The sequence below is a fragment of the Aythya fuligula genome, chromosome 1, assembly GCF_009819795.1.
Source record: "Aythya fuligula isolate bAytFul2 chromosome 1, bAytFul2.pri, whole genome shotgun sequence".
Lineage (NCBI taxonomy): Eukaryota > Metazoa > Chordata > Aves > Anseriformes > Anatidae > Aythya > Aythya fuligula.
Window position 1 is genome coordinate 43,009,083 of NC_045559.1, and position 18,790 is coordinate 43,027,872.

Here is an 18,790-nt window from a genome sequence, read left to right on the forward strand (position 1 = left end):
TGCCATGTTATCTAATCCATGGCAGCCCTGTTGCAAACATGGAGTAAATTTTACTAGTGCTTTGCCACAGGTTCAGGTATGGATCCTTGCAGTTGCTGTGGGGGCTTGGAGATGTTTTGGTTTTATAACCAGTCTGCTGGTAGGCAGCTGCAGGGGCACTGCTGTTGTCAGCCCTAAAGGGAAGGTGCAGTGCGTGTCCAGTTTGGCAAAGCTGGAGACAGAGTGCTGCTTCTTGCTCATTGGATTCGGGTAAAAATTAATGAACTGTGGTAAAATTGTCCAGTGACCTTCTGCAGGAGTGAGCTGAGTCGTTCTATTCCAAATGTTTTAGTGCTGGACTCTGTGGAGAACTCAAATGCCTGTTCGCCACTGCTCAATAAAACTCTACATTAAGTGTTGCTGAAGTCAGCTGCACTTAAGTATATGTCCCGTGGTGTATGCCGTGCTGCAGAACTGGCCATCGGACCTGCAAGAGCAGGGTAATGTGGGCAGTAATGGGGCCTGACTGGTTGCCAGCTGGAACCAGGAAAATGTTTCATGTTTGCTGTAATGCCTTGCAGTGTTAGCAGCGTAGCTCATAACATCAGCTGAGGGGAATGTTAGTTGCTTTCAAAGTGCCACCAGGCATTTTGGTAGAAATATTAAGCTATCTGTTTGGATTTAGGAAACTTCCTGAGAGGGCAGGAGGCAGGAAGAAAGCTGCTGCTTTCAGTGTGTATTGGATATCGTGCCTCTGAACCTTTATTTCTTCCACAGAACTACCTGGAAAGGGCTGTCAGCTCGTCAGTGATGGAGGTTTTCATCTCAGCACTGAATACCCTCTTTACCGTGGTGCCAAACATGCGGATTAAGTTCTCCAAAAAGCTGGGTATGGTGGTAGCGTGGGATCATGTTCTCTGTGCTGATTCTACCTCCTATGTACTCTGTATTCCTTGCTCTTTGCACACCAGAGCAGTGACACACAGAATTCAGTTCCTCTCTTCTAAACACGTAGAGCTGTCAAATCTTCCCTTTTCCTTCTGAGCAGACAAAAAAACCCCTCAGATACTTTCCTACAAACCGAACTTGGAATAGTTTATTGTGGGGGAGACAGCCTAACACGTGTATTCTTACTGGTATGGCCTGCCTTGTTCACCAGGCTTGCATGGAGATAATTATGGCACCAGGCTACTATTTTTCTTTATCGTACATATTCTGTGCTCCTTTGACATTTCTGCCTTGCTTTCTGTCTAGCATCCTCCTCCTTCATCCGCCTGACGCTGGAGCTGAAGGCCAGATTTTGCTCTGTACAAAGGTATTGTGCTATGTGAATTGTGAGTGAGGCAAAAATTTCCGGAGGGCAAAGCAGATCAGGCCTTATCTAATGCACCCGATTTAAGCAAGAAGGGAGGTTAAGAGACTCAGGAGTGGTTGTATCCTACAGCAAATTGTAAACACTGCCTTTGGAAAAGCTGGGTCTGTGAGAAGGGAGAAGCAGTTAGCTAGGGGGAGGGGGAATTTTCACAGCTCTGCGAGAAGTCTGTGCTCCACTGTGAGCTGTGCAGAGATGAAGCAGTCTGAGTTTTGAAGAGTGGAGTTGGTGGGTGCTTTGTAAAGGAGTAACAGTAGCATCAGCTCCATCTGAGCTCTGGCTTCCAAGGCACATATCACCACTACCTTTGTTCCCTGGGGTGTGATAATGCGTAAGATGTGGGAGGGAGGAGGAAGACTTCAACAGGAGGCCTTGCAAAGGGTCTTCTGTAGCAGAGACTACGATTTCTAGGTTGAGTAACACTGGGGGAGTCTCCCTTCTGCTCTGCAGAGATGTTTTACCTCCTCTTCCCTGTGACTGTATCTCATTAAAAGAGTAAACAAAATACACTGCACCCTCATCCAGCTTAACACCGTGAAAATTAAAGTGGGGATGTCTGTGCCTGTGGGTGGTGTGTGGGGAGTGACCTCGGTCTCTAAATACAGTAGTGTGAGGCATCAAGGATGCTATGGTACAGCACGAAGATGTTTATGTCCTATTCTGCAACGAAATAATTGGAGAGAGTAGTTAGAAATAGAGCTGTTCTCACCCTTTTAGGCGATATTCTATTGACATTCTTCATGGTTCATCCCTGGAAACACCATGGTGCCAAAATCTTTCACACCGGCAAACTCCTTACCAGTGTTTGTCAGTGAAATTAGATATTGGGAGCCACCCTCATACAGCATTTTCTGCAAAGTTAAGGGTCCTGCCCTTGCAGGACTTCATGCGAATACATGATATGATGATTGTGAGAGTACCCCACTGTATTCACATCATCCCAAGGCGTCTGGAATTGCTCACTGTTGTCACCACTGCTGCATCTGCCACATCTGTGAGCTGACTGTTCTTTGGGAGCTCTTGATTCTCCTGGAAGCCTGGGTTGGTTCCTGGAGTCCTGCTATGACAGCAGGTGCTTGAACATAACCAGCCAGTAAAATGAAGTTTTGGCAGGCAGTGTGTGATAGTGGAAGCGTGAAGAGGATGTTTCTAGCCTTCTTTGCTGTATCTTTCTGCTCTTCACAGTAATCCTGCCTTGAATCAGGCCTGTTCCAGATTCCTCTGCAACTTGTGCCTGAGCCTTTACTCTGCCACAGAGAAGGAGAGAATTTCTGCTCAGGAAGGCAAGTGCACCGAAGGAGACATGTTGCTTCATTTAGGTTGAGGCCCTGCCAGCCTCTATTTAGGCAAAGGGGGGCAAAGAAAGGAGGAGGAGGGGGGGGGCACATATAAGCTCTATTTAAAGATATTTTTCTAGCTTTTTTTAAAGCTGGTCTACCGAGGAGATAACTGGCAAGAGAATGCCTTTTGAAGAGTTTGGCTCTACTTGAATGAGTGTTTCATGTGTCTTTGGTTTACATGGTGACATTTATTAGCACAACTGTGCATGGCTTCATTACAATGATATTAGTTGTCAGAGTCACCCTTATCTGGTGATAAGGGTCCTTTTGTTTCCTCTGTTGTACTCTATTTTTCCTGCCTATACTGCAACTCTCCATGTTAGGTAAGTCCCAAATAAATAAGATGAAATTTTCCACATCACAAAAGCCACTTTTTCCCCTAGCAGTGGTTGGTCACTGTAGTGGCAGCATCAGCAAAGAGCTGGGAACCTCAAACAGAAGTCTCTTTTTATCCTCAAAGCCAGCTCTGTTAGATCAGGTCTCACACCTCCATTCATTCCAAATCATGGACGTGCTCTTGCTGCTTCATGCACTGTATGCAGACTGGGGTAGTAAGCTGCCTTTGATAATTCTTACATCAGGAGCTTCACCAGTTTAATATGATTGAGTTAAAGGCAGACAGGTGCTTCGATTCTCGCTCCTTTCCCCCCCCCTCCCGCCCCATTCCTCTCTGCTTATGCCTCTCTGCTATTACGTTCCCCATCATTGCCTGCCTGTTCATATTAGTTTTATGTTTAGAGCAAGAGATGTCTGAGCTCCTGCAGAAGGCTTTGCCTCAATTAAACTACACAGTTGCTGAAAGCCTTCTCCTCCTGGCTGAAAACCCAGAGGCTTTCTCCTTGGATCAGTCCCTTTGCAGCCACCAACACTGCTTCATACTCCTCTCGTACTTTGCCTACACCCTTGGGGACAGGTGAGCCACGAGCATGCAAGGCAAGTAGTTATGTGGCCATTACAGACTATGTATCAATAGGTAAAACATGTCTGATTTAATTGTTTCCATTCCAATCTCCTTGCCTGCAGGTTTGTCCCAGAAGCAGAACTGTTTCTAGCCATAAGAAATTTCCTCCTGTCAGCACAGGACCGTGGAGACTGTCCCCCTCCATACATACTCAGAGCTGTGCTTTACCTCCTTGCCGTTTGTCAGGACAAAGGAAAAGGCCTGGACTCGGTAAAAGATTTCATTCCTACCTGTTGGACCCATTTTACTGAAACTGAGGTTCCCCCCTGCTCCTGTCAGTCCTCCTGCAGAAAGTATTTTGGTATGTGTGGTGAGTAATGAATGAGTGGAGAGTGTGCAACGCATTTACACTCTGGAAAGTTAACTGTGAAAAGCCACTAGGGGATAGGGATTTGATTGAATAAACTCGTGGCTGTGTGGGAAGTGTAAATGTGTTGGATAGGCTGTAAATTCACATACAGAATATTACAAATTTCATAGCTCGGCTCTCCTGAACACATCCACAGCCTCTGCAGCAGCCTTTCTAGTGTTCCCATATGGCTCTTTGCTGCTGCGCAGCTTTGAGCACTGTATAAAGCCTACAAGTTTCTTAGCCTTTGTGATGCAAATGGGCTTCACAAAATGATGTTTAACTGATATATTTGATTGTCTACTAAAAGGGCTGTGTGACTGCTTTTAACAATAAACTCTCATCGCTTCAGCTTTTGGATATTCACTACCCAGTGGTTATTTTGTTCTCTCTCCCCCTCTCCCTTTCCCTCCCACATGCTTAACAGAGGTCCTTGTGTACCATAAGGAGGATTCTGGATAATCTCCCAGATCTGGGCTTGGTCTACGTTCACTGTCCTCTCCTGCTTGAATTCTTCCTGCGCTACCCTGAACTTATGGGGAGATTTGGACACCAGGTTCTACAGCTCTGGTTTTCCTGGGAAGACTGCAATCAAACCAAGACTGAAGGAGCTGGTTTTGGCACGTCTGATCAGCTGAACAGTGCTAACCCTTTACTTCCCATTCTGAAGAGCAATTCCAGCATTTTGCTCATTTTACTGGTATGCGACTTTCACAAGGACAGACTGTCATCCTGGCTTTAATTTTAGGGTAGCATGTAGGGCTTTTGGTTAATAAAGCACTTAGTGCTGTTCTGAGGCCCATGTCTGCATACCCAGGCCTCCAACTCACAGACAAGCCCGATATGGAAAATGGGATCGTGAACATGTGTAAGCTCTTTTGGTTATCCATCTACTGTGATGGAAAGGGAACTTCTGGGAGCTGGCTAGGAAGGAGCCTGAAGGGTGCTGCTGATGTATTCCATGAAATAAAATCATGGGCTTTTTCCTTTCTCTATCCCGATACACAGATGGAGAGTCTAGAGCCTTCTGTGGTAGCCTTTCAAGAAACTGCTTTGCTAATTTGGGAGCAACGGTGTACTACTAGTAGATGAGAAGGATATGAGGAACAGAGAGCTTTCAAAAAGAAGCAGGAAGAGAGCAGGTCTCAAGGGCATGGGTTTCTGTTTGCTTTTTTTATTTTGTTTTTAACTGGAGAGTCTTGCCAGATTGTTTTGCAGTACTCTGAGTTTTTAGGACTGCAAATAGCACATTGTATTGCTCTTAAAAGATAAAATACAAAACCTAGAATGGGGAGAATTAATGAGTATAGGGGAGAAAGAGGCCTTGCAGTGGTAGAACAGGTTTTTTGCCATTAGCTTGTGTAATGAGCTCTGTCGATCTATACAGTCATGAGAGAATTTGGGTGCCAATGGCTGCTCAAGGTCTTCTCTCACTTCCCCCTCTCCCACCTGCCCTGTCACCCTTCCCCATCGGTGGCCACTTGTCCCACGATTTTTTAGCCAGTCTGATAAGCAAATACTTGTTAGTATTTCCACACGAGAACATTATATTTACCTTTAAGGGAAAAGCTAACAGCTGTGATGTTTCTTCTGCAGCCTGTTACACTAGGACCTTGGTAGTTTCTGTACACGTTTCTGCATATCATGGAGAACAGAAACCCATATCAGCAAACAGTGAAGAAGCCAGGTTTGATGCCGAGTGGGCACCTGTGAGGCATTTCAGACTGGCAGGTGTTTGTTCTGATCTAAGACGCTATGAAGTACATTTTCATATCCTGGGTTATGGAACTGATTGCCAGGAGGGCCGTTGTGTAGGACAGTTCTTGAACAGTCAGGGCGATATTGCAGAGCAGCTGCCAGTATCCAAGTGTTTGATGCCATTGCCAGAGCAGTAGTAAAGGTGATCGACGCGTTGACAGAGTGCAAACGAATTCAGAAGTGCCCCAGGAAATGCCTCTGCCCTATTACCTTTGGCAATAGTTCTGGAGCTATCACTCCACAACCTAAAGCAAGTGTACAGGTCGCAGGTCTGTCACTGCACAAAAGGGAAACGGTGACTCCTCCTCTCAATGGTACAGCATTCCTACTGTCCCCTTTTCTGTCCTGCCACCTACTCTTGCAGAAATAAATTAATCTAGCTCTGTCCTACTCTTTAAAGTGAGTCGTAATAAATCACAGGCTTTGACAGTTTACCTCTCAGCTGGGGAAGGGCATAATCAATCTGAATTTAGATGGCCTAATAAACCAGTGCAATATCCTGAAATAAATATACTGTCAGATATAAACAAAACTTACGAGGTGAACAACCTCAGCCTGAGAATCCACTAGTAAAATGGAAAAGCCTCTGCATGGTGGAGTGAAACAAAAATTAATGTCCTTCCAAGGATGATATATTTGCTTATCTGCTTTTAATAAATGCCTGGATTAGATGGAACAGATGGTTGGTGGCTTCATCTCAGACCTTGAGCTCCTGAGTAGGAAGGAAAATGTCAGCACAGTGATGTGTATAGCAGGACTGGGAAGGCTGTGGGCCTTGGTTAGCACTGTTTGGTGCTGTGTATGTTTACCTGGGAATGAATGTGGTAGTGATCACACATTGGCCCACTTGTCTTCATGCTCCATATCTCAGCTGATCTCTCGGGGAATGGAGGCAGGCTGAATGACATGAGATTACGCATGAATTAGGCAGGAATTAAGTTCAGAGCTGGAGAGGTGTAGGTTTTTTGTTTGCTTTTCTTTTTTTTTCTGGCACAGAGCCTGTTCTTACCTTAACTGCTTTCCTTAGGCAGAGGGACCCAAAGCCCTTTCCTCTCCATCATCCTGGCCTGGATGCATGACTACCGTGTGACAGGGGAAGGGAGCTGGAAGAGGCTCCGGGCAGGCTGTGGGCTTGGTAACATTGCTCAGATCAGTTTTCTTTCCTGTTTACCTCTTTCTGCTGTGCTGTTTGCAATGCAGTAGTCAGGACTACTGGGAGAAGAGAGGAACGGTAGCGCTGATGTAATTTATGTTGAGGCTATCACAGTATGTCAGCACTGCAGGCCGTTTCATGCCTTGCCTTTATGGAGCTGCATCTATACATGCTGTGCAGGTGAATTTACTGTTAAACACCTTAGCAACAAAGTATGCCCAAATTTAGGCTACTGGCTGTGGGATTTAGCTCAGAGACTCCAGACAGAGCTCTGTATTCCAGAGGAAGGCTTGTGGGCTGGATGCTCTTCCATTTTCAGGGACTGAGTGATTGCTTGTCTGGTTTATGTACGTTTCATACAGTTTAGCTGTTATGTTGCTACTGCAGATAGTAGGCTGCCAGCCTGAGACTCCTGAAAATGAGTAATTATGGACTGACTCAAAGCTTGATTTGAAGTAAGCATGTTAATATGCAGCCTGATTTTTCAAAACAACAAGGACAGTGGCAGTGCCAGAGGCTCCACATTCTTGGAAACAGGGCCCTGGCTTTATGCACTCGTTTTTGTAAAGCCTTGACCTTAAACATACCTTTCCCCCATCCCTGTGTGCTGGATGGGGGTTACATAGCCAACTGCATTCTTTAACAGGGTATTATTCAGAGATGCCTATCAGAAGAGTGTCTGTCTGCTTTATCAGTGCTCCGTTTAATCAGGACGTACTTAGTCTGCACAACGCTTTATTCGGATGTTTCCCATGACTCCAGATGAGCATAGTGGTATTAAATAGCAGTGACTTCTGCCTAATCAGGGCAGAATGGTAACCTGTGTGTTGCTTCCCTCCCAGGACCTGGTCTGCTCAAGCCCTGTGGAGGTGGCTCAGAAGGTGTTGGTGACTCTGAGGACCTTCCTGGAAAGAAGTGAGGACGCCCTTGTGTGTGACCTCCTCCGGAGCCGGTTCCTGCAGATTCTGCAGCAGCTACTGGTAGAGAGTAGCTCAGCTTCCTTACAAGGTGACTCCCCTCTTGGACTTGGGTCTTGCTATGCAATCAACTAGCAGGGTAGATGGCTGAAGCTATGTAGTCTGGGATGAAGTATCCCTTTTGCCTCTCTCTGTGCTGGACAGCTGGGTGAGCCTGAGTGCAGATGGTTCCCAGGGCACAGAGGCTGGGAGCAGACATCATCTGAATCATTCATGACATAGATCCCCACATGGGATCTCTGATATTACCAGATTTCATAATTCTGTTAAATCTCAAACATATAGCAGGGTTGTGACTGGGGGAAATCTCTCTTTTCCTTCCTGACCCTGGCTCTAGAGTGGGGACTGTTACCCAGTCGCAAAAGGTGCTGTGCAAAGCAGCCCGTGAGGCTGAACTGAAAGGGGGAAGCAGTGCTAGGATGTCCTTGGCTCCCTTGGGATAGGGGTCCGCCACAGCTTTTGCTAGCTCTTGAGGGGGACGCTGATGCTTCTTGCTCTGCCTTGCTCTGTTTGGAAGTTTGTCTGGCCAGCAGCTGGGATGGAAGCATGAGAGGGACAGTGGTTTTGCCTTCTCTCCAGCAAAGTCAGGTAGGCTGGAGAAGAGAGTTGTTGAAGGCAGGAGTGTGATAGAGCATGAGATAAACAAGTTTATGGATAAAGAAGGCAATGCTGTCATCTGCTAGATCTGTCGTGTTTGGAATTGTGCACATCTGGAGTTGTGGTGTCCCTTTGTTGCTAATCTAGGAGTGCCAAGGTCTGGGGGGAGACAGATTGTCCATATCCTGCTGCAGGAATCAGACCTCTTCCTCCAAACCACTTGTGATGGAGACAGGACACTGGGCTAGAGTTTTTTTTTTTTTTTTTCTTTTTTTTCTTTTCAAGATTAGAGCCCTTCTGCTGCATCTGATATTCACAGCTCCACTTGATACCGCATCTTGAACTCATTAGTGAGGGTATTGGCAGCATCCTCCAGAGAGCCAAACACCAGATGCACCCTGGCAACAAGACTTATTCCTAGCACACGGGCAGTTCTCTGCGAGGTCTGGGGCAAAGAACTCCAGGAGGTTTCTTGCATACAGACCTGCCTGGTCCAAAGGGGCTGTAGAGATGAGAATGAGGTCAGGAGGGTATAGCTGTGTGTCTGTGTGGAAAGGGGGAATGCTTCCTCTCCTAACTCACCCTCATTCCTAAGCTGCAATTGTTGGCACACTGTAAGGTAGAACAGTTTGGAGTTCACTGACAAGCTAACCTTCCAGTACCCTTCTTAGCTAACAGGAACCTGCCCATTTTGCTGAGCCTGCTATTCCTGGTGCAGCTGCGGAGCAAGGGCATGAGGGAGCTGGACAGCACAGACTTCAAGCTGCTTCACCAAGGTGAGTCTGTGCATCCCTCTTCTTCCAGCAGGATTTGACCTTGGTTGGTTGTTCCGTAAGATGATTAGGGGCTGGCTCTTCATCTTTTGAAAGAAGCTGTGCCTTGCATCACACTTACCATTGTTTTGAGATATGTTCATAGCCAGAGTGATGCAAAGAGCCCTGGCTACCAGTTTAGGCAATAAAACACTTTTTCTGCTTCTTGCTTTTGCAGCGCATTTGTTGTTTGAAAACCCCACAAGGTGGCCAAAGCGTTCTCATGGCCATGACATGATGTCAGAGTCTGTGAGTGGTTCTGGCTCGGCATACGATGGCATTGCTGATGTGCTTCCTGAATCACCCTTCCCTGCCCTCACCTGCTAACACAGGACTGAGGGGTTCAGCCCCCAGAGGTGTCCTGTGAACCAGCCGGCAGGGACCGGCAGCCCAGGGAACCCAGACTTTCCCTGCAGCATGAATCCAGACTGTATTGGTCCCAACCAGCTGCAGGACTTGCCCACTCCTCCCCAGAGACACAGAAGTGAGGGGTATGTTTGTTTACTGCACATGCTCTGGCCTGCTCATCTGCTGATCCTTAGCTGATGACTTCTCCCTTCTTACTTGGCGACTGGAGATTAAGGCAGGCCATGAATGAAGAATAGATACTAGAGGGGTACTCAGCTGATCCGTCCTCTCATCTCTTTCCTCTCATCTCTTTCTGCTCTGTCAAATTGATTTGTACAGCAGACTTTGAAGGACTATCCCTTTCAATTTGAAATGTTCCATGTTGCAGGGCTGTCTGTGCTGCCCTTGTAAAGAAGCAGCGTTTCTCAGACACTCATTAGCGGAGGGAACTGGGGGTGTGGAAGAAGCATGTCATCTTTATAGCAGCCCTTCTTAGCCTCTGTGACTTCAGAGCACAGCTTAGCTGCTCCCAGAAGTCACAAGCTCCCTTTTCTCTTGCTTTCTGCTCTTTTTTTTTTTTTTTTTTTTTTTTTTTTTTTTCCCAACACAACTCTGTCTCTGCCCCAGCACCCCCTTCATTCCCTGCTTTCCTCCCCAGGCTATGTTTGTGCGGGGAGGGCACTCTTCTCTGATGCAGCCTGCAAACCAGCTCGTAGATGGAAGGTTGTAGGGAGACACACTGATGTGTGTTTTTTGAGAATTACTTATTCAGAGTGTGAGCTCTTCAAAAGATCTCCTATGACAGTTCTGCTGAGCCCTGCAGTCCTGGATTTCCCTCCCAGACTCTTGCTAAACACTGTTCCTAAATGCCTGGTGCTTACAACAAGCGTGGTGCATTCATTACTTGAGTGAGCAGTGGCTGTGAGCGTGGAGGAGCACAGCTCTCCCTGCCATCCCCTGCTCGGGCTGTCTGTCTCCATGTGAAATGGGCACGTGGCTGTTTATGGTCCACCCAGTATTAGGATCAAACTGGTCCTGTGGAAACAGGTACCATATCTAAGAGTCTGTAGCACTTGGATTCACTACTGCCCAATGTATAAGCCTTTTAATATACTCCTTTTTGTTGTCTTTCGTTGTTGTTGTTTCCTCCCCTCCCCATTATCACCCTCCACTGCATCGTCTTGGTCTAAAACAGACACTCTGCTTTGTCTGTACCCTGCTCTGTTTAATTTTGTTTCACATTGTGTTGCTCTTGTATGAATTCCCTCCCCACTGGCAGCTCCTTTCTTGTGCTGAGGTGCTGTGTTGTGTTGGTGCCCGTGTTACACATCTTCTTTTGTTTCCAGTCAGCAACCTCTGCGGGAAATGCAGGCCGAGAGACACCGACCTCCTGCAGCCATCCTTGAATTTTCTGTACTGGAGCCTTCATCAGACAACACCTTGTAGTCAACAGAGAGGTGAGGCAAGACTGTATTGATTGCCAAGTGAATCTCTGCGAGGCTGTAGCTTGGGCATGAGAGATTGTACACTAACTGCCTCAGCAGGTGAGGTGGATTTTTCCACTTTAGCATCGCAGTTAACAAACAGCACTTTGTGTTTGGGACCATTTATTTATTTATTTTCAGGGCGAGGGCTTTGTTTTGTTTTTGCTGCCTTCTGATAATTCAGGAATCGGCTGCTGGGAGACAGAACCGCCGTATTTTTCTGATTCAGAAAACTCAGCGGTGGGGCTTCGGTGCCTGGCTGACGTATCCTGGTATTGCCGTGGTTCAAAAAATTAAACAATAATAGAGACAGCTATAACCAACCTCCTAGCTGTGTCAGCTGAAGGCTGGTCATTTTATTAGCTGGCCAAGCGGTCGCTCATGCTGCAGGAGATGAATACGGGTGTAGCAGGACAGCCTTAGGTTGATGAGCCGTGGCAGCTGAGGCTGCCTCACCGCAGCAGGGGTGTGCTCTGCACTTCTCTTCTGCTTGTCAGGCTGGCTTAACCTGTGCCATCCCACCAACCTCTCTGATGATGTCTCTCCTACACAGCAGTGGCTGTGCTGCTCTCCAACGTGTCCTTGCTAGAGCTCCTCCAGAAGGTGTTGGAGTGCACCTGGATGAGGTCCTTTCCCTCTGAACCTGCCTACCTGTCACCTGAGGATGCCTTGCTGTGCTCCGGATGGCTCTTGGCTGCTTCCCTCCTAATTTATCAGCATCGTTACAACGCTGAGGTTAGATCCATTCTAGTGTTCAGATCCAGGGACTGGCTAAACCTTAAAAAAACAAAAAAAAAACAAAAAAACCACCACACAAATACTTAATTAGCAGGGAAAGTGGTTTTCTTTGGCCTGGAATCTGTTTGTCTTGGCTGTTTTACTGTTACACATTATTCCTTTCTGCACCTCTCCAGCAGGACTGGAAGCTAGCATGTTGCTGGAGGATGAGACACAAATCATTTCAGAGTTATAGATGGGCAGAAATCTTGAGGGGAAAAATGCATACCCAACTCTCCTGGTCCAAATCACTTTACTCTTCCAGACAGCGCAAAATAAACTTTACAGCTTATCTTCAGGGAAACCTGGGGGTGTGATGCACAGCTCCCATGTTATAAACTGCTTATTTGGTACTAAAACAATCAATAGTAGAATAGTCACTATCCAAACCTATTACTGGCAAATAAATTCTTAATATTAGCAAGCTTGTATGGATGTGGGCAGCTGTCATTGTATTTGATGCTTTGCAGTCCAACGACAGAGCTGAGCTGGAGCTGGCAGCTGCTATTAGAATGACAGGTTAGAGGGAATGGAGCACTTCCTAAAGCCAACCCAAGGGAAAACGTTGCCTTTTGAAGTAACTACCCAGGCCTGTCTCCCCTCTCTTAACATGGAGGTAAACAGCATGCCATGAGTTTTGAGCTCTGCTTCTGCAGTTACGCCCAGCAGAGTGTGTTCTTTGGTGCACCTACTCGTGGATGATAAAGCCACTTCAAGCACATGGGTGCACCTGCACAGATAGGCAAAAATTGGTTTTCTATACTGAGGGAAGATTTCTTCCAAGAGACCAAACCAGAACAAGTCTGTACCTGTTACTTCATGGATGTGCTGCCTCTGGTTAAGTCTTGCAGCATTGGACTTGCATGGGCTGTCAGCTGTGTGAATGCATGGGAAAACCTGCCTGCCCCTGCTCTGTTAACTGCTGTGCATAATTTTTCTTCTTAATTTTCAACTCAGGGCTGTGTCTGAGTGGTCAGTGTTGTGCCAGTCCCAAAAGGGACTTGCTTCAAGTGGCTGATGTCGAGTTTCATCTTTTGGAAGCCATTCTCTCAGCTCATATGGATCCTTGAAGTGCAATCATTTAGTGGCTTATAAACCTGTTATTTGGCCTCATCAGTACCTTACTGGCTTGATGTGCTATGGTGTGCAATCCAAAATCCTTCTTGCACCAGAGATGTGGAAAGAAATTGCAGATACAGATGGCAAATGGAAGTGGTTGAAGGATGCTTCAGTCCTTCTAATCTCCAACATTTCTAAGCTGCAGTATTTCTAATCTTCTGCTGGAAGAAAGGAGAGAGGATAGGAGGAAGAGTCACTTCTGCTGTTTTCTGCTGCTCAGTACTGCTAAAGCTGCACAAAGCATCCTGGAGGCCCTAGCAGGGAGCCTTTGGCCTCTGTGACTGTGGGGCGATGCCAGGCTGTCTCCCTGAGCTTGCAGTTTTATACAGGGCAACAATGGCTCTGGAAAACGTGAATCACCCACATTCAGCTCAGGTGGGTGTTAATAATGAGGGCTTGACTGGCCCACCCAGCCTTGTGGCATAGCTGTTAGCGTTCCTGCTGGTGGCTTTAGCAGAAGCCATTGGATAAACACGGCTCATGGGTGGAAGGCTACTGAAGCCTTTGGCTTGCCAGTACTTAGACATGCAACCAGTGCCACCCCGTTACAGAAGGTCCTCCTAGCGTTCCTATTGAACGTTCCTCTCTTCAGAAAGGCAGTTTGGACGTCACAATGATGTGCCTTTCCTTTCTGGATCAGACTCCTGAAACCCTGTTGCTGTTCCCCTTTTTTCAATGGTTATCATGGAGTAATGTCTAAGGACTGAAAATACAAAAGGAAGCTTTTTACCTGGTCGAACCATTTTTTCTTGTATTTTATTCTCCTCCAGGTTCACCAGACACTCACTCTGGACCTAACAGAAGTCCTGAATGCAATCATCTTCAGGAAGAAGAAGCCAGTCCTGCTGTTAGGTATGTTGTGGGGATTTGAGTGGAAGTGGTGGTTAATACCATGTTACGGGCAGCAAGAGAGAACTGGTGACTATGGGATGGGGCGGTGCAGGTGCTGCTGGTAACCTGGAAGCTTTGGGAGTGCATTTTGTTTGCACAGGCACCAACACGCAGGGCAGGGGAGAGAAAAACACTGATACTAACGAGAGGCTCCCTGTCTAGTGAGCATCATGCAGTTCCTGAGAGCTGTCCTGCGGCAGAACTTCTCCTCCTCCCTGCTGGTGATTGTCATCCAGAACACAGCCCAGGGTGCTACACAGCCGCAGCCATCACCGCTGGAGGATGCTGCCCTGCACCCCCTTGCCATGCAGCAGGTCTTCTCGCTTCTCGTCAGCCTGCAGAACCTTTTGGTGCATGTCTACCTGCAGGTATATAAAACACCAGCTTTGGGACAACGCCCATAAACTAACCTGAAGAGAAATCACCCTGGTGCAGAAGGAAACGGGTCTGCCTTTTCTTTGCTTCTGCCTGCATTTTCCACCCCTTGCAGACCTGTGATGAGGAGGAGGGAAAATGCTCTTGCTGCAGTTTGTGCAGCATGGTGCAGTGCGAAAGAAGGTAAATCAAGCTACGTGGTGCTTCCTGCTGCTGAACTAGACAGCTTAAACTCTATGTGCTGATGACAGTCTCTGTACCCTATCTCCTGCTCTGCAGGGACCCTGCAGTCATTGGGACTGTGAGGTGGGAAAAATGTATCAAATCCCAGCCCATTTCGTACAGAGCTGGCGAGGTGCTTTGGGGGTAAAGTACCTTAGTTTGCATTTACTCACACAAGTGATGTTGGGCTCCAGGGGACAGTACATCGGTTTACATTTAACACCCTTGAGCAATGTTGCGCTCCTGCCTTTATTCTTTGGAGATTGTTACTTAATTTTTTTCATCTCTGAGTAAGTACTTCTGCCTTTGTCTGGCTCCTTGACATGACAGCTAATTTTCAGCGCGTTGCATCCTGTGAAGGAGATGAAAGCTGTTATTTTCCAGTGCTGCATGTTCTTCAGAGCCTGCCACTTCATGAATTTTCCTCTTGCAATAGCTTTTGACTGTTTGTATTTTCTTCTTTGTTGTTCCTCCCCCCCCCATCCTTGGGATTCCAGAAAGACTTGCTGCTTTCTCAAGCTGTGGTTGCCTGCCTGGAAACCTTACTGGAATACCTGTATGTGAAGAACCAGGATGTTGGTAAAGTCTTCCTGCCCTTCCTTCTCCTGGGTTTCCCTCCTGCAGTGATTTTGGGCTCTTTGATCTCCATCCAATAATGCCCTGGAGCAGATGTTTAATGAGCTTATGCCCAATAAGAAAATTTATTCGTATGCTCAAGGGTAATCTTACGTGCTTTGTGGGATGAAATCATGGTGCTTTGCTCCCCTTTAGGAGTGAGCCTTCACTTTGGCTCTGAGCATCAAGATGTTTTCCAAAAGAAAAAAAGGTCACAACCACCCCACACCCTAATGTGGTAAAAATGAAGGATTTAGGGACCGATGTAATATAGGAATAGTCTGTCAATTCCACCCCAATTTAGCAAACCTTTGGATCATAAAGATAGAAGGGGTAGGAAGGGAGGGAGGAAAGCTATGAATATGATTTGTCTTCCACACAGAGACATTTGGCCCTTAGGGATAGGAAGGGAGAAGAGGGTAGTAAATAGCCTTAGGAAATGGAAGCTGGAAATTCTAGACTTCCAGGGGCAAATGCAGACCTTGCTTTCAGGAGTCCGTGTCAGACTGAATGTATACCACGCTAGCTGTATAACAAAATATGACAGCATCGTACAGTCAGGGGAAGCGTAGACCCTTCTGCTCATTGTCAGCCTACAAAGTAGAGATGTTGTCTCTGATCTTAGAACAGAAAATTAGTTTTCTGTACCCTGACCTGTTCAAATCAGTCACGTAAACACTGAGCGAGAAGGGAACGGAGTGAATGAACACCAGACAAAAGGGACATTGTTGGGAGAGGGGAAGCTGTTGAATAAAAATGTAATACTGCCGATGAATGACAGCCAGTAGCTGAAGGGAGTCTGTTAAAAGGCATGTTATGGGGACCTTCCACTGATCTGGGATTATGGTAACAAAATGTTTCAGTAGCAGCTGAACCCTTCACTTTGGCTGTCCAAATTCTTGCAGTGGTGCAGAAGCTCACAGCAGTGCTAACAAGTCTCCCAGGTGGAATGAGGGTTTTTAGTATGTTTGGCTGAAAGAAGCAAGAACATTGCAAAGGCTGTGGCCTGGTCTCTGCCTGTAGAAGCTTCCTCCTTTGAGGCTTTCTAAAACCCTCTCTTGGTCCAGAGATTCTTGCAGATGAGCAGAGCACACTCAGTGCACAGCACTGGTACTTTCTCATTTCCTCCAGGGAAAAGATCCCATCCCCCCCCCCCTTCCAACACTTTACATGATTTTTTTGGTGTTGCTTTACCACAGAAAAGATTGTTGTAGAGGCAATAGGGAGGTTATGCAGGTGCCAGTGGAAAAGGGACCTTTCTGAAAGGGTTCAAACCTGGTGGCCAAGCTGTAACAGGTTTTATCTGCTGACCTGTTGTAGTTGTCCATCCCCTGTTCTCAAACAGCAGTAAATACAAGGTAGTGCAAGTTAATTTTCGTGAGAGATTTCACACTGTCACAGCCAGTGACCTTGAGCCTTACCTCTGCTTATCTTACACGCTTTTAATTAAGAACATTTTCTCTGCTGGTTGTTTGCACTGCTGCCATCAGCCTGGCTGGTCCCTGTAGTACGCTCTCTGATGCAGACCCAGGCTCAGTTCATGCAGCTTATGTTATAGGGCTTTCTTCATTCCCTGAAGAGTATTCGGCAGCTAAATAAAACCTCTGGTCAGGAAACTTGTCCTCATATTGAAACCAGAGGGTATATTTTTAAATCCTTGGGCTAAAGATATCCCCTCAGTATTTTATGACATGCACCCCAGGAGAAGGTTTCTCATCCCACACAAGCACAATGTTGGACAAAATGTATTCTGTTTAAAAAAAACTATTAAGCTTTTGTCCTCATGACTAAACTCTTGCCCAAAGAGTGACAGATTTAAAAGCGAGTAAGAACAGAGCAAAATGCCCCCTTGGTGTTTCACAGCTTGGGGTCTAGAAGAGAAAACATGGGTTCAGAACTGGAAGACTCCTTTTGCAGGCCCAGCCTGTCACTTGGCAGATTTTTTAAAGCAGTCTGTGGCTTCTCCTTCTCTCCCAGCACTGCACGTTGCTTCACAGCCCTGGCACCGATTCCTACTCTTGACACTGCTCAATGGGGGCCAGCAATCCGTTCTGCAGCCAGAAATTCTCAGACTCGTGACTTTGGTGAGCAGGGGAGGGGTGGGCTGTGCTCTGTTTTGTTCCTCTATGTTGGTACAGTGCATCTGGGTTGTTTACTGCAACTTGCCTCCTGTACATACACGGTCTCAGATACTACTGTGGTTTTGTCCGTCACTATATTTGTGTCCTGTAATAATTGTACTTTCAAGTGAACTTCCCTTCCACGCTGTGCAGAAACCAACTGCTCTAACTGAGCGCATCCTGTGCTTTTGGTGTTTTTGTAGCATTGTTTTAGATCACCTAGAGCCCCTGGGGAGGAGAGGGAAAGCCTACAGAGAACGTGCGGCTGCCGTTGGCAGTCTGGGAGCATGCTGTGGCTCATTGGAGAGCAGAGCTCTGCTTGGCATCACAGCTTCTCTCCCAGTCTTTGTCCTTATAAACGTAAATTTTCAGGTCAGGGAATTACCAGTCCGTGACCCTGCTGCATGTGGGGCCTATGAGCAAGAGAGAAAGTGTGCTCCTACCCAGCAGCAACACTGAGGATACTGAAGTCCTCATGGCAGTAGATAAGAGAAAGGGGTTATTAATGTGAACCTTCCACCCCCGAATACATGATGGGTCTGTGAATCTTCGTTATTCTTATTTCACTTTTAAAAGGTTACCTGGATTATTTCAATTTCTTCTTGACCTAAACTAAGTCTAGCTAGACCACCACCAACGTGGATATTTGCACTGGTTCTGTCAGAAGTAGTATAAAAAATCAGGCCTGTGGTTAGGGTGCTGCAACATCCCTTTGCATGGAAGAGGTCTTCCCAGGTGACGTGTCATTGTTGGAGCCTATGGGTTGCTCACTAATGCCTCTCTCGTTCCCTTTGTTCAAGTTTGTGAGGTACCAGAGCAGCAATGTTATTTCTCAAAAAGAAATTAGCCTGATTCTTCGGGAAGCAGCAGAAGCCAACTTGCCAGAGCTGCCGGAGGCCACATCACGGGCACTTCACCTCTTCCTTCGTCAGGTAAGAAAGCAATGGCTGTTTAGGAAGATGAGAAGGGAGTTCCCTAAGGGATTGCTTCAGCCTTTGATGGGGAGCCATAAGCTTCCTTTGAGGAGGTGATAGTAAGATGATGAGGAAACCTGCAGCTGCTAGCTTGGCCTGCTGCCTTGAGAGATGAGTAGTGAGATGGGGAAGTGAGCGATGCCAGCAGCTGCCTAAGCTGTGTCATCAGCGTTGTCGTGGGCCACTTGATCAAAGTTTGAAGTTTGAAGGTTGCTCTGTTGGGAGGGATGAAAGAACAAGGACAATAATTTGCTGTTGGTCTGGAAATCATTCCTGCTTCCGACTGCACAGGTTCAGAGCAGTCACTGCCAGATGGAGGCAGTGGAGGCAGGGACCATTCGGACCTTGCTGGAGCACCTTTCGGGACAGAGGAGCACCTGTGCAAAACATCAGGACATCGTGTATCCTTTTGCTGGGCTAAAGCCTTTGATAGGAGATGTGAGGGTGGTAGATGTGATAGAGATAGAAAGGGCACTTAATCTGCTGTTCCTGACCGTTTTTCAGCCAAAGGCAAACAAGAGTGCAAAAACTGGTGGTGGTTACTACAGCTGGCTAATTTTGGGATGA

General features: G+C 46.8%; 1 protein-coding gene across 1 annotated transcript in view; it reads left to right on the forward strand.

Annotated features, from left to right (window-relative positions):
- The window catches only part of MEI1 (meiotic double-stranded break formation protein 1), a 34,113-nt gene extending 15,323 nt beyond the window's left edge, over positions 1-18,790 (forward strand). Inside the window, 15 exon segments of the mRNA XM_032207573.1 lie at positions 757-868; positions 1,234-1,294; positions 2,537-2,634; positions 3,430-3,604; positions 3,715-3,862; positions 4,429-4,701; positions 7,755-7,920; positions 9,158-9,262; positions 10,993-11,103; positions 11,684-11,865; positions 13,797-13,878; positions 14,080-14,285; positions 15,012-15,089; positions 18,050-18,181; positions 18,515-18,790. Of these exon segments, the coding sequence (XP_032063464.1) occupies positions 757-868; positions 1,234-1,294; positions 2,537-2,634; positions 3,430-3,604; positions 3,715-3,862; positions 4,429-4,701; positions 7,755-7,920; positions 9,158-9,262; positions 10,993-11,103; positions 11,684-11,865; positions 13,797-13,878; positions 14,080-14,285; positions 15,012-15,089; positions 18,050-18,181; positions 18,515-18,790 (2,205 nt within the window).